General features: G+C 44.7%; 1 protein-coding gene across 1 annotated transcript in view; it reads right to left on the minus strand.

Moving 5' to 3' along the window:
• Positions 1 to 444: 444 nt before the first annotated feature.
• Positions 445 to 16,661, minus strand: part of CD81 (CD81 molecule) — a 205,697-nt gene continuing 189,480 nt past the window's right edge. Inside the window, exons 6-8 of the mRNA XM_030201213.1 lie at positions 12,391 to 12,483; positions 7,438 to 7,521; positions 445 to 3,959 (exon numbers count right to left, since the gene is read on the minus strand). Coding sequence (XP_030057073.1) covers positions 3,897 to 3,959; positions 7,438 to 7,521; positions 12,391 to 12,483 — 240 coding nt within the window. The 3' untranslated portion in view covers positions 445 to 3,896. The remainder of the gene's footprint in view (positions 3,960 to 7,437; positions 7,522 to 12,390; positions 12,484 to 16,661) is intronic.

Consider the following 16,661-nt stretch of genomic DNA (forward strand, 5'->3'; position numbering starts at 1 on the left):
TAAACACTAGCACTACAAAAATTTAAATATTTTTGTAGTGCCGGAAATGGCGTGCGCTGAGGGTGGCAACTACCGCTGGGCTGTGGCACTACTTCTGGTTTAGCAAGCAGTAAGCCCATGTTGGGCTTACCACCACTTAAGTAAAAGAACCCCTGGCTTCTGAATTTCCAATAATTTGGAAAGTTTGAGTGATATACATACATTCTATAAGACTGAAAATGCTATAAATGATAGAATTTAAATTGAAAAATTCTATTAGTAAAGGGACCCCTTAAATCCTGAATAGTTGCTGACTTGCTTTTTTCTGGATTTGTGGATTGTTGCAATTCTATACTACCCATTTTTTTGCTACTATAGAATGTAACATTTCCAGAGAGGGACAAAACAGTGCAGCACGACCTCTGAATCTGTCTACTTCACAGAAGACACCAGGCACCCAAAACATCCACTAACAAAATTTTATTGAATTTTTTTAACCATTTGTTTTAAAACTTATTACATGGGAATCGGATTTACGTTCAAGATAAACAAGCAAGACAACATTTAATGGAGTGATCCCTTTGCATTTTTATCCACCTGCAGTTTGATGAAGCCAATGGGGGTAGGAGGGTATGCAGTGTAAGAGCCAAAATAGGCAACGCATGAAGTCCCCCTCCTGCTGTCTGAACCTTAGCTGGTAGAGGGAGGAAGTGGTAAGGTGGTTTGGCACAGCACAGCCCCACAGATGATACCATGCAAGGACACAAGCTGATTATATTTACCACAGTAATCAAGTCAGGTAATTGTTACTTTATTATTCATGCCACTAGGTCACCAGCAACCTGATGAATTCCAGCTCCCTGACAGCTTCTTCTGTCACTCAATTTTCACTTTCTACAGAATTGCCAAGAATGCTCCTTCCTTCCTCCCTGTACCATCTCATGTGTCGAGTGGCCTATATTCCCCCAAAGGCTTCTAGCACACAGAACACCTGGACATTAAGTTTAATTTATCCTACTGCTTTAGGATTTGACACATATTAATCAGAAAGTTATTTTGTTCTCTTTTTAAAATGCCTTTTTCTTAAAAAAGAAAAAAGGCAGTTAGAGAAGTTAAACAAACAGCTCAGCATGCTGCACTGTAGAAAGGACTCAAAGCATTCCTGTGTAAGCCACGCAGCTCTGGTTGACCATCCACAGCAGCCTGAAAGGAAAAGGCCAAACTGCTTCATTGCCATTATCTGTTTTAAAGAGGTTTCTTAGGATGAAGAGGAGGTCAGGCTATCCTCCCACTGACAATGGTGCCATGGGTTTGTCTATGGGTACAAATGGGCAAGGAATCCTAGGGTTTCCTGGTCTGAGCAGCACCGAAACATAGGGGCTGGAAAGGGGCCTATCATTTACTGAAGAGATGGCCATGCTTACAACGAAAGTGCTTGGAACTCTGCACTTCCTGTGGGCATCGATACATATCCTCACAATGAACAACCCCCTCCCCCCATTTTGCAATTGATAGCAGCACAGCATTTCAGCTCCCCCTCATTTATTATGACAAGACCCCTTACCCAGTCCCAGACTGAAGTGTATCCCATTCTTGAGCCTTGTATTACCTGTTCCCCTCATCTGTCTCTCTGTAGTTACCACCATTGCATGTGATCACAATCCTGTTGATCTCCCATATTTCTATTAATACAGTCCCAGACATAACACTAGCATAACCAGTCCATCACTGTCCTACCCCTCATGCCTCCAGCATATGCCTCAAAGGCTTACTTAATTAGGTTTTCCCTTATGTGTTCCTGCCTTTTGAATCAACAGGCTGCAGAAAAGCAAACAGAGCTGGGGCTGTTAACACCATATTCAAGACAATACTGAACACTATCAAATGTATAGGAAAAGAAAATTCAGCTGAAGAGATTAATGTGACTATTTATACACGTGTGTGTATCGATGGCTGGTAATGGGGGTGGGTTGGGAGGTTACACATCTACTACATGTGCAGTCAGTGCACTCATTACCAGGTAAGACACTATCAAGTTCCACGGATGTGTATCCTAGATTATGCAGGGTCTGCATCCAACTGATGTGTTTCTGGCACGCTCAACACAGCAGATACTTAAAAGTGGGTTGATGGTCGGGGGAAAAGCCCTATTTAAGAGTACAAATCCCCTAGAATATTTTTTTATCACAAGCCTTTGTCTTTATACTCTTCATTGGGGGAAAAAAAAAACCCAAAAACCTCTTTTACAAAATTAAGATCTGCCTCTCCACAACCCTGATTACTAGGGGCACTTAAAACATTTTTTCTCTGTGATACTTCATTTGGGGTGCATCAGTGTTTCCAGCAGTTTGGAGTCTTGGTCTCCTTCCACATCATGACGTCAGGTTTTCCTCTTAGCCAGTTACTACCAGTGCAACTACTATATCTTCAAAATGATATTAAAAAAAAACAAACAAACCCAAACATCTTCTTAATATTCATTGACATGCCCTAAATAAACTATTAGGTAAAGGGGTAGAGAGGAGATTCCAACCATCAGAGCTAGGGTCATGTACAAGGGAGCAGGAGGGAGCCTAATTGGGGATACTGCCAGCCACGGAGACAGCAAGATGACTCAAATTTGTTCAGACCCTTTGAACTTATTTGTCAGAAAACAGCAGCCATGTTATTAATGCAGCACACTGGGTTTTCAGGGATTCTGCACATCTGCCTCTTCCAAACCAATAAGGGGAACAGAAAAAGCAGCTGGGAACAATGGGTCTCTTATGAAGAGCTGCTACAAGCAGTTCATGTGTGTGTTTCTACACAAGCATGTGATTAAAAACAACCTTCTGCAACAATACTGCCATATTTTAAGAGCATGCCCCGTGTTAGTACCTGTGGCACTCTACAAGTGCTTGATCGCACAGAACAGTTGTCTGCCCACTCCACAGTGGGCCACTTTCCAAGTAGGCTCCACTTTTCATAAAGAAGAACCTTATGAGAAGAGTTTTACTCATGTGTGTCCAAAATACCAGTCTGACAGCAGATATCTGGTGTGGAGTAAAAGGCATACCATCCCATTGCATTTATAAATTTAGAATTAATTTTATAGTTGCGGAACAGGTTGTTAAAATATCCTGAAACAAGACAAAAATTCCTTGTAGCAGTTCACCACCCTGGTGCATTTTCCATACAGGGAAGGTAACAGGATGTTATGACATGTTCATTATAGCATCGTGTTGCTGTGTCCTTTTAACATGGTTACTGTCCTACTGAATGCCCTTCAGCACCAGAGGTGCCCAGCTTCCACACCTTTCCCTAGAGTACAGTGGCTCGCTCTGCTACTTCCATTTTTATCCCATATGATGATGTTCCCTAAGATGGCACAGTCACCTCTTTATGTTCTCCTTGCTTACAAGATGTCAGAGAATGGCCAGACCCTCTGCATAAGCAAGGAGAAAACAGCCGAAGCTTCAGTCGTGCTGTTGAGCAGCATGAGATCAAGCAAAGAAGCAATGCTGAGTGGGCGATTCAGATAGAACCTAACCAGTGTAAATTTGGGGTGCACACAGAAGTCAAAGTCCCCACTTTCATACAGTGACTTTGATATAAAGAAACACATGTAAACAAAAAAACCCCATCTCTCCCCTCCCCCTAGTGAGACCAGCACTACACTACAGCCAGGACTCTCTCCATCCTTTGTACATCAGCAGTGACCCTAAAACATCCCATGACACACTGATGTGTAACTAAATTCCCGAACTGTGATACAGGAAAACCTTTATTTATTGTTTATATAAAAAAAATAGTTCAAGGTAAAAATGATAAGTATGTATGATAATAACTGAAAATATTTATATACATAATCTGTTTAATTCCTCCTGGTCACTGGTTTGGTGGCACTTCAGAAGAGGTACTTAGGGTCCCCTGGCTCTTCAGTACACAGAGCTGTTCCTGATGCCACAGCACAGCACCATGCTCAAAATCATCTCAAAGATCTGCAACAAGAGGAAGTCCAGGTCACAATACTATTCGTTCTAGAGCACTATCCAGACGCAGAATTGTGCAAGCCCATTCATATTGTCACAATACTATTAGTTCTAGAGCACTATCCAGTCAGAGCACTGTGTAAGCCCATTCATGTGGTTACAAACTCTATAGCACTATACAGATAAAAGCCCATTTATGTGGTTACAATAACTATTATTTTAAAACACTTTGCTATGAGCAGCTGAGTGAACAAATTAGAGGAAAGTACATCCTTACTGGAAGATAACCTGACAAGTTTGGGGATTCTAGACTGATTGGGCAAAAATCATCCAATGAAATTGATAGAGACATTTCCACCAAAGCTACTTGTAATTTAGTTTCTGAAGGAAAGTGATACTGGAAGTATAGCATCCTTCTCACAATTCTAGCAATATAAACTACCCATGACCAATGACGATTCATATCTTGAGATGCCCTTAAATTACTGGTTCCCCCCCCCCCCCAAAAAAAAAAAAAAGAAAATGTAAACAGTACAGGGAAACATACTGAGGAAGGAATATTTAGAACTGCGATAACAGAAAATAAGTCATAACAAGAAATGAAAAAAAAAGTACTGGTAATGTGAGAGCAACTAAATCTGATGGGCGAAAGTCACTGTGAACAATAAGATGAAAACATTTTAGAATGTTGAACAACTAGATCATACAGATTATGTCTGAGAAAACAAAATAAGAGCAATTCATACATTCATGTGGAAATCTTATATCCCCCAAACTCCAGTGTGCCTTAAGATTGGGAAAAGCACCTACAATGGGGATTGGGGGGGGGGGGGGGGGGGGGGGGTTCACTGAACATATGTGGACAGTGCCATCTGGTGCCACAGATGTAGATAGCAATATCAGAGCTCAGAAAGATCTATACAAGGTTTGTTGAGCAAGCATATATCTCACACAACCTCTTTGTGTTTTATCCTCACTCTATTACTTTAGCTTGAACAGGCGCTATTGGTTGTTCATATTACTACTTGTTATAAAGATATATTAAAAAGAAAAATGAAGGACGATAAAGACCATATTGCCTCTTGCTCACACCTTTTTCAGTAGTAGCTTAAGGTGAGTTACACTCAGGTAACACTGGAATTTCCCTGTTCCTGGAGGGCTCACAATCTAAGTACGTACCAGAGGCAATGGAGGTTAGGTGACTTGCCCCAGATCACAAGAGGCAGCAGTGGCATTTGAACCAGGATGTTAAGACCAGTGCTCTAACCACTAGGCCACTCCTGCTGGCTTACTCATTTTAGCTGGTCTGGCATTCCTGCGCAGATCCCTCTGTTTCTCTCTTCACTGCAGCTGTGGTAGGCAACTGCAAACAAAAGGCAGACGCAGAGATTTTCCCTTCTGCATGCTGCTGCTGGCTCTGCAGGATCCAGAAACAGGAAGTTATATCATGCGTAACTTCCTGTTTCTGGGTCTGGCAGAGCCAATGGCAGCACGCAGAGGGTAATGCCCTTGCGCCTACCTTTTGCTTGCTGCCACTACAGCCATGGTGAAGAAGAGAAGCAGGGGGATCGGCGCAGGAACACAGACCATCTAAAATGAGTAAGCCAGCGAGAGGGGGAGAGGACAGGGAGACAAGACGAGGTAACGCGAGACAGGGCAGTGCAGACTATTGGGGGGGTGAAGAGAGAAAGGACAGTGCTCACTATAAGGGGGTGAGGAGATGCAGAGCAGTACAGACTATGGAGGGAGGGTGGGTGAGGAGAGAGAGCAGTGCAGACTATGGGGAAGGGAAAAGATGGGACAATACAAGATATATGGGGAGAGAAAGCAAACGCATGGAAGGCGCAGTGACAAAACAACTCACTAACCACCTAAACAAACACTCAATTCTGTATGAATCTCAATCAGGATTTAGAACAAACCACAGTACCGAAACAGTACTAGTAACACTAATGAATAAATTTAAACAAACAATTGCAACTGGCAGCAACATACTCCTCTTGCAATTTGACGTGTCCAGTGCCTTCGACATGGTTAACCATGGAATACTGCTACACATCTTGGAATATTTTGGAGTCGGAGGAAACGTGCTTAACTGGTTTAAAGGATTCCTGACCACAAGATCGTACCAAGTAACAACTAATGCAACGACATCAGCCCCATGGACACCTGAATGTGGAGTTCCCCAAGGATCCCTCCTATCGCCAACCCTCTTTAACCTAATGATACCTCTAGCCAAGCTCCTTGACAATCAAAACCTTAATCCATACATATATGCAGACGACGTCACGATCTACATCCCGTTCAAATGCGATCTCAAGGAAATCACCAACAAAATTAACCAAAGCTTCCAAACCATGCACTCCTGGGCGGATGCATTTCAGCTGAAACTCAATGCAGAAAAAACACAATGTCTTATACTTACTTCACAACACAATACAAAGAAATTCCCCACCTTCCCCACCATCACCACCACAAACTTTTCCCTCCCCGTCTCTGACTCCCTGAAAATTCTCGGAGTCACCATAGATCGAAACCTCACACTTGAGAACCACATGAAGAATACAACTAAGAAAATGTTCCACTCCATGTGGAACCTTCAACGAGTAAAACTTTGCTTCCCAAGGGCCATCTTTCGACATCTGGTACAATCAATGGTTCTAAGTCATCTGGACTACTGTAATGCACTCTACGCTGGCTGCAAAGAGCAGATTATCAAGAAACTTCAAACTGTCCACATTTCTGCACAGAGCGCGGCAGGTAGTGGCAGCTATTTGTTTAGTCCATCAGCCGCTGAGCCCAGAGCCTGTCCTCTGCTGTGACCCACTCCTCTTATGTCACTTTCCAGTGTTGCTAGTTCATTCTATTTGTCAGTAGAGAATATGCATGACAGTTAGTTTTGCATATACTGCTTCCATTGTCTGCAAATCTTCTCATATATAGTCACTCTGGATATCCTGAAAATCCAACTGGCTGGGTGTGTCCCAAGAACTCAGCTGAGTACAACTGTGAGAAACTGTGTTGTAAAGTTTGTGAATGTCCTCCTAGAGGAGTTAAGATTATATTTAGTAACAGAAATTTATAGTAGAAAAAACAATTCTTGCGTTCAATAAGAATATATGAATACCAAGTATAATGTTAATGTTTAGGAATCATAAAGCTGTTGTTGGCACAGAAAGACAATACACAGGCATCATAAAGCTGTAAAAGCCACGGCGCTTAAGAGGGGCACTGGCCACAGAACTGAAGAAGACTTTGCAAGGGGGATTCTTTTGTATATAGACATCCAAGGGTGAAACTCCGAAAGGGCCTGAATGTGGATCTTCTGACACTAGCTCGGAGGTGAAGAGGAGACAGTTCTCAACCTTCCTGGGAACTTTGGCCCAACTTACCCAAAAAGGAAGAAAGCAGGAACCAGAGCCAGGCACCAAAGTGGGTATGACTACCATATTTAGCCCCATCCAGGAAGAAATAAGGCCCCACTTACCATAATAACAGCTACAATAATGGCTGCAATGCCAATCAGGTATAGTTTCCCAGAGAACAGCTCCTCAATCTTCTTGTAACAGTCCTGAGAAGAGAGAAAACATGATGAACCCTCATGCGTTATGAGCAGGTGTTTTCTCAGCCAAAACTTCTTTGGCATGTATGGTTTTATTGCGTTAATAACCACCTCAGAGCTGTCACTATCCCACTAAAGTATACAACAGTGGTTCCCAAACCTGGTCTTGGAGGCATCCCAGCCAGTCAGGTTTTCACAATATCCACAATGAATATTCATTAGAGAAATTTGTATGCGGTGGAGGCGGTGCATGTAAATCTCTCATAAATATTGTGAATACTATGAAAATCTGACTGGCTGGGGTGCTTCCAGGACCAGGTCCAGGTTTGGGAACATCATGAACTTATGGGCGAATGCATTTCAACTAAAACTCAACGCAGAAAAAACACTGTCTCATTCTCTCATCCCAATACAACACGAACAAACCCACTAACATAAGCACCCCAGACTACACCCTTCCTGTTTCAGACAGCCTGAAAATTCTCAGAGTCACAATAGACTGAAAACTCACGCTAGAAAGCCAAGTGAAAATCTGTAACAAAGAAAATGTTCTACTCGAAGTGGAAACTCAAACGTATAAAATCTTTCTTCCCAAGGGAAATATTTCGCAACTTGGTACAATCAATGGTACTGAGCCACCTAGACTACTGTAATGGAATCTATGCGGGATGCAAAGAAATAATCATTAAGAAACTCCAAACTGCTCAAAACACCGCAGCCAGGCTTATATTTGGTAAAACGAGATTCAAAAGCGCCAAACCCCTACGAGAAAAAAATGCATTGGCTCCCAATCAAAGAACGTATTGCATTCAAAATCTGCACTCTGGTTCATAAAATCATCTACGGCGAAGCCCCGGGATACATGTTTTATTTATTTGTTGCATTTGTATCCCACATTTTCCCACCTATTTGCAGACTCAATGTGGCTTACATAGTACCGTACAGGCGATCGCCAATACCGGTATGAGCAAATACAGAGTGATGTTGTAGCACAGTACAGTTCATGTGTTATAGACACGTTTGGGAATCGTAAGGGGAAGAGTTAAGTTATGTCCAGTACAAGATTTGGTTTCGTTGTGTTGCAGGGTTAAGGCATTTAAATGAACAGGTTGGTCTATGTAAAACCTCATAGACCAACTGGAAACACAACAAGATCAACACGCTCATACCTAAACCTTCATCACCCAAGCTGCAAAGGACTCAAATACAAATCAACCTATGCATCTAGCTTCTCCTATATAAGCAGGCAACTTTGGAATCCACTACCAAATGCCGCAAAAACAACGTATGACCTATGAAACTTCTGGAAGTCACTAAAGACTATCTTGTTCAAAAAGGCATACCCTAATGATCCAACTTAAATGCCTGAATCCTGCAACACAATGATACTAATACTTGAACTGGACATAACGCTTCCTCCTTTCTATTCCCTTATGTGTCTGTCACACATGCACCTTATTATACCATAATATCACTCTGTATTTGTCATACTGGAAAGGCGATCACCTCACGGTACTATGTAAGCCACACTGAGCCTGCAAATAGGTGGGAAAATGTGGGATACAAATGCAACAAATAAATAAATAAACCACTGGTGTACAATCTGGAATCAATGTTTGCAACATGGCAGACCTGAGCTCCATTTGTGAGGCACTGCTTGGAAGGTCTTAGTTTAAAGAACTATAGTGAGAACACACACCTTCTCCGACTCTAGTGAGGACATGCACCTTCTCCCAACTAAGAAAACTACAGAAATTACAGTAGCATTAAAATAAACCCTGCTACTCATGCAGGGCCAGCCCAATGGTGTCCGACATTAAGTGAACTTTTAGCCATGAGCCCTTCCTGCAGTATCTCCCCTAACCTCCTCCCATCAGTGACCAGTATTTCCTCTTCCCTTTTCGACCCCAACTGCCCCCCCACTTGTAGCCAATATCTCCCTTCTCCATCTCAACTGGTGGTCAGCATTGCATTTCCCCTTCCCTATCCCCAACCCATGTCTAAACCAACACCCCCTCCTACCTCCTCCTGGGCCACCCTGAAGCATTAAAAAAAAAAAAAAAAAAAAAAAGAATAAATGCTGCGCAGGCCCTGTAAAAATACAGGCCCAAGCTCACACACTGACACAGGAAGCCTGCCTCTGAGGGGGGGGGGGGGGGGGGGGGGAAGACAAGTCAGCTCTTGAGTGCAGGGCTCATGCAGCGCTCAGTCTTCTTTAAGCTTTGAACCAACCAAGGAGCTAGAGGATGGGGCACAGTGACAGGGGACGGGAAATTATTTGGAGTGGTTAATACTTTAGATCTGTTGGTAGAACAGAATGCATCTCCACCTGAAGATGAGTTGGCAGAACTTTTATTTTTATATTTTTAAAGAGAAAACGTAAAAAATATTTGTGTACAAATACTGAACAGTTCAAAGGTGAGATTACATGAGGTACTGGATGTAGCAGATCAAGATATTCAAGTGAACACATTATGGGATAACTTTCTAATAGTACAACATTCTGCTATCTCCCTTTCGATGAGTAAGTTTCTCATCTCATTGCCTTTTCGATGTTTGTCTCACTCATCTGTCACATTCTGTATCTTCTAAATTAGAGCACAGCTCAGATCTTTTCTGAGCTGCAGGGAGAACACACTGGGGCTCATTTTCAAAGCACTTAGACTTTGTAGTCTAAATGCTTTGAAAATACCTCTCATCTCATTGCACTGCTGTGCTTTTTACACCTGTTAACAACTGGAGAATTTGCACTGATGGTAAGTATATTAAGTATATTTATGTCTAGGATGGCTGTTTTAGTGATTTGATGTTTTATATGTTACTATGTACAATTGTTCCACACTAAGAATGTTAAATTACGCTGGTTATACATTTTTAAATAAAGATATTTGGTTAAGAGACACAGGCTTCTGGAATTTCCCCTAGATTTATTTATTTAACACATTTATATCCCACATTTTCCCACTTAGTTGCAGGCTCAATGTGGCTTACACAATACCATAAAGATTACTTGGTAACATCATTTTGACACCTATCTCAAAGAATGTAACCTTATTTATAAGTTCATTACCAAACTGTAGACCTGTTGCCTCTATTCTTTTTTTTTTGTGAAGGTTATGGAGGTTTGGGTAGCAATGTTACTGTCTGAATTATTTGGACAAGCACAACTGCAGTCAGGATTTAGAAGAGACTACAGCTATGTAGACAGTCCTGGGTACATTGGTGTCAGATATTAGGTCCTTTATGAGAAGTACTCAAATGGTTTTCATGCAGTTGAACTTGTTGGCTGTATTTGACTTAGTTCACCATCCTTTGTACCTTGAATTAAGTGACATTGGGTTAACAGGCAGAGTATTATCTTGGTCTGAAGGTTTCTTGAAGACGAGAACTTACAATGTCAAAATGAAAGGAATTTTTCCTCTGGTAAGTGGACAATGCAGTGTAGTGTTCCTCAATGCTCCCTGTCACCAATTTTATTTAATACTTTCAGAAGTTTCTTAGGTAAAGAGCTTACCCAACAGGGAATTACAGCTTTTATGTACTCAAATGATATTACATTGCTAGTGCCTCTTCTTTAGTCCCTACCCGATAATGAAAGAAAACTTTCTGATTATTTGTCAATAGAAGAACACTGGCTGACCGATATTTAGCCAAGGGCAAACACTGACCGTCATCGGCTACATTAACCCCCGATATTCAGTGCCGGGCCACGTCAGGGCATCAGCAGTGAAATATCCAGGGCTAACTGAAAGGGCCTTTGCCACCAGAGCTTATGCGGGTCCCGGCCAATATTGAGCCAGGTACACCAAAGGACAACTATGCAGGTCCCAGCTGAATATTAGCCAGAACCCGCATAATTCTTTTGTCTTTTAAGCCCCTCATATCCCCCAATACAGCTCCCCCCCCCATCCCTCACAGCCTATGAGTCACAACCCCCCTTACCTGACATCCCTGGTAGTCCAAGTGGGGGCAATGGACAGAAGCAAAGCAAACTCACTCCTGCCCCTTGTGACTATCTTCAGACAATGACTGCCACAGCCTCTCGCAGCAGACTGTGGTACTTGTTTAGCATCGTAAGGCTGCTGCGAGGGGTCGCAACAGCAAGTGGGTTTGCTCTTGCCCCCATCGCTCGCACTTAGACCACCAGGGATATCAGAGAAGCCCGGGGGGGGGGGGGGGGGGGAGCATTCCTGGGGGATCAGGGAAGGGCTTAAAAATGTGGGTCCCAGCAGATATTCAGTGCCAGGATTTGCATAACTACCCTGGCCAGGTTAGGACAGCTTTTGAGCTGTCCTAACTTGGTCAGGTTAGCTTATGCAGTCCTGGCACTAAATATTGCCAGCACCTGTATAACCGCTAGCTCCTCCCCAGTGCTGACCCTTGTAGTGCCCCCGACCTATGGTCAGTCAGACAATATTCAGCGGCACTGCCCAGTTTAGTACTACTGAATATTGGTGGTTGGGCAGCTTAAAGCGATTTAAGCGAGCCGGAGGTTCTCATGCCCATTTAAATCGCTCTATTTGGATTATACGGAATAAAAGTTTATAAATAATGTATTTGTTTCATAGGCTTTAATTAAGCAATGATAAGTTGGTTTAATTTCATTTAACATTTTATATGTATTTTATTGTTACGGTCAATGTAATTTCTAGTATGTCTAGTTCCTCTTTTTGTGATCCGCATTGAACTACAAATGTATCTGCAGAATATAAGAGACATAGTTGTATTGTATTGTAAAGAAAGAAATGAACTCATGTGCTAGAGCTGCACTGCTACCTCCCACCCACAAATTTGCTACCCTAGGCAGACACCTAGTCTGCCTAGTGGCAAGGCCAACCCTGTACCATGTTGGACATAAAGATCATTTGGTCGACCTACCTGGCCTGCAACTGCCGCACTATCCTTTGGACAGATGTCATCAAGAAATACATCCCTAAGATTGGCGAAAACACCAGTGCCACAACAATGCAACTGTGAGGGGGGGGGGGGGGGGGGAGGAGAGAGAGAAAAAAAAGATCATGAGAACAGATTCTTGCAAGGCAGAACATACAGAAAAAGAATGCACACCTTTTCCCAAATGCTTTATGTAAGCAGACATAACACTGGCTTGTTCAAACCCATATTAACTCTATAGGAGAAAGATTCCACGAAGTAGGTTTTAGGCTGTCACTAACGCATGTGTGCTACCCCTACCACCCACCTGGGGTTAACCCTGTGCCCACCTGGCAGGTCCTACCCAGCACTGCCTGCACCTGAACATGTAAGCTTATACTGGCATACCCTCCACCTGCCTGCTGGGTCCCGTTTGCCTCTGGGCGAGTCTCCCATCTGCAAATTATTTCCCTGGTGGTTTCTAGGAAGACTGGGGCCACAATCCCAGGAGTCCCACTACAGCTCCCACAAAACCACTCACAGATTGTCAGTATTCTTAGTCAGTCCACGACAGAGCTAAGAAACTAATAGGTTTAATATCAAAAAAATTGTACAACAGTGAATGGTAGAAGTGGTAAACAGCAAACAGGTAAAATAACAAGGATTTAATGTTAAACCTAACTGAACTCTTTTCACTACCTAAGTAGTACCTGGCCAGGGTTACCATATGGCTCCAGAAAAAGGAGGACAGATTAAGCCAGTCCGGGTTTTTACTTCCATTGCTTTCAATGAAAGTAAAATCCAGACTGGCTCAATCTGTCCTCTTTTTTTCTGGAGCCATATGGTAAGCCAGGGAGGTCAGGAAAAGAAACTGCTCACAGGAACTGAACAGGGTCTCTGTGCAGGGGGGTCTGCTCTGCTCCCTTCACAGTCCCAACTGAGACTGAGTTCTAGCAGGGTTGCCAGGTAGAATTTTTTTTTCCAGCCCAATCCGGGCCAGAAACCAGCCCAAAACCCGCCCAAACACAAACCCCGCCCCTGACACCCCCATCCCCGCGTCACCGGCCCCACCCCCGCCATCACCGGCCCCGCCTCCCACGTCATCGGGCCCGCCTCCCCGTCATCAGCCCCGCCTCCCACGTCATCGGGCCCGCCTCCCCGTCATCGGCCCCGCCTCCCACGTCATCGGCCCCGCCTCCCACGTCATCGGCCCCGCCTCCCACGTCATCGGCCCCGCCCAAAACGTCACTAACCCCGCCCAAAAACGTCACTAACCCCGCCCCCCGCGGCCGAAAAAAATCAAAAAGCCGCCCAAAAAGCCGCCCGGAAGCTTAAAAAACCGCCCAAAAAACCGCAACCCGCCGCGGGCAAAAATTTCCCGCGGCGGGTCGCGGAAAACCGCCCAATTGGGCGGTAAAACCGCCCACCTGGCAACACTGAGTTCTAGCACATTCGGCTAGGTGGGCTTCAGGGCCAATCAGAGCACAGAGCATTAGCACTAAGGGTGTTTGGCCAATGGCTCTGCAGGTTACGTTTTCCCTCAGGGGTTTTCCCAAGGAGGCTGTCTGAGAACAGGAGAAGGCATAACGTCAAAAAGTTGAAGCCACTTAGGTCAGTCTATGTTTCCCCTTCCCCGCACAGCCATCATTCTGCGTACACTCAAAAGAAAGCAAACAAACCTATGAGCTGCTGCATGCACGCTATTCTTTATTGTTGGTAGCATTTTTATTTCATCTCACTTATATTTTCAAACATGCCAGCTTGTGCAGCATAGGATATACACAGAGAAGTTTAACAGAATAACTTTTCATAGGTAGAGTAGTAATTTGTTGTAAATTGTAATCAGTGTGTCATTTGGAGGGGACACCATAGCATGTGTTATATTCGTGCAGAGATGTTTTTTTCTCTTGGTAAAGGGCCACTAAAATAGATATCATGTTATGAGAATCAGGTGCTCAACATTCAAAGTTTCTATTTATTTATATACTTATTTATGGCAGTTATATCCCACATTAAACATGAATTAGGTTGAAACCTGGGAGCATTTAAAATCTTTTTTTTTCCTGTGCCTAGATCAAAAGAGAAAGATGGTTTGTGGGTACTTTCTCCTTTTGTTTTGTGGAATGCAGTGGTATATTATAAAAATTCACTCTTAATATTGTTTATTACTACTATTTAAAAGAAGTATATTAAACAATGAGGGCAGAGCTACCTTCATACAACAGGGGCATAGCCAGACCTTACGATGGGAGGGGGCCAGAGCCCAAGGTTGGGGGCATATTTTGAGTGCCGCCCCACCGTCCCCCTCCCACACCTCGTTTCACCTCCTCCCCCCACCAACAAATACCTTTGCTGGCGGGGGTCCCCAAACCCCCGCCAGACGACTGTCAGGTTCTCAGGTTCAGAGCCCGCGGGTAGCTGTGATGAAATCTCCCAATGGGTTTCACAACATAAATCTGGGCGGCTGGGCAGGACGTGACAAGTACATCTGGAACTAGGAAACCAGAATGGCTTTGGCCGCCACGAGGCTCTTTAGAACGGCTGCTAGGCAGGATCAGAGTCTTGGATGCAACAAGTGGAGTTCTATTCAACAGGAACCATCTCCTGAAGGAGTCCACAACTTCCTTGACTTCCTGGCACTCCACTGTAGCAGCCAGAACTGGGCTAAAGCCCACACCCATCCTGGAATCTGAAGCCAGACAGGAACTTGAACTGGACTTCAGACTAGACCTTGCCCCTTGGCTGGAGCTGGAACTCAGAAGGAGTTCAACATCTTGGCTGAAATGGGAACTCGGAGTAGACTCAGCATCTTGCCTGAGACTGCAACCTGGTCCGGCCTCAGCATCTTGGCCGGAACTGCCACTCAACTCGGACTCAGCATCTTGGCTGGACTTGGTACTCAGCATAGACTCAGCATCTCGGCTGGCACTGGAACTCGCTCCGGACTCAGCATCTTGGCCGGAACTGCAACTTGACCAGGACTCAGCCTCTTGACCGGGACTGCAACTTGACCCAGACTCAGCATCTTGCCTGGGACTGGAACTCCAACTTGACCCGGACTCAGCATCTTGCCTGGGACTGGAACTCCAACTTGACCCAGACTCAGCATCTTGCCTGGGACTGGAAATCCAACTTGACCCGGACTCAGCATCTTGGCTGGGACTGCAACTCTCACCGGACTCAGCATCTTGGCCGGGACGGTAACTTGACCTGGACTCTGCATCTTGCCTGGAACTGGAACTCCAACTCTCACCGGACTCAACATCTTGGCCGGGACTGCAACTTGACCCAGACTCAGCATCTTGCCTGGGACTGGAACTCCAGCTTGACCCGGACTCAGCATCTTGCCTGGGACTGTAACTCAATTCTGATCCGGCATCTCGGCTGAACTCTGCACTCGGTGCAGACTCAGCACTCATCGTGGACTCGTCATCTTGGCTGGGCTCTGCACTCGATGTAGACTCAGCACTCATCGTGGACTCAGTATCTCGGCTGGCCTCTGCACTCAGTGCAGACTCAGCACTCATCATGGACTCATCACTCGGTGTAGACTCAGCATCCCGGCTGGGACTGCAACTCGATCCAGACTCAGCATCTTGACTGGAACTACAACTCGATCCAGCCTCAGCATCTTGACTGGAACTACAACTCGATCCAGCCTCAGCATCTTGACTGGAACTACAACTCGATCCAGACTCAGCATCTTGACTGCCAATGCTGCAACTCACTCCAGACTCAGCATCTTGACTGGAACTCCAACTCGATCCAGACTCAGCATCTTGACTGCCAATGCTGCAACTCACTCCAGACTCAGCATCTTGACTGGAACTACAACTCGATCCAGACTCAGCATTCATCATGGACTCATCACTCAGTGTAGACTCAGCATCCTGGCTGGGACTGCAACTCGATCCATACTCAGCTTCTTGACTGGAACTACAACTCGATCCAGACTCAGCATCTTGACTGGAACTGCAACTCGATCCAGACTCAGCATCTTGACTGGAACCGCAACTCAATCCAGACTCAGCATCTTGACTGCCAATGCTGCAACTCGATCCAGACTCAGCATCTTGGCTGCCACTGCTGCAACTTGCTCCGGACTCAGCATCTTGGCTGCTACTGCTGCAACTCGCTCTGGACTCAGCATCTTGGCTGTCACTGCTGCAACTCGCTCCGGACTCAGCATCTGGGCTGGAACTCAAAACAGACTCAGGCACTGGGCTGGAACTCAGTGTGGACTCAGAAGCTTGGCAGACAAAGCCCTTCAGGCTGGA

The sequence above is a fragment of the Microcaecilia unicolor genome, chromosome 4 (genome assembly GCF_901765095.1).
Source record: "Microcaecilia unicolor chromosome 4, aMicUni1.1, whole genome shotgun sequence".
Classification (NCBI taxonomy): domain Eukaryota; kingdom Metazoa; phylum Chordata; class Amphibia; order Gymnophiona; family Siphonopidae; genus Microcaecilia; species Microcaecilia unicolor.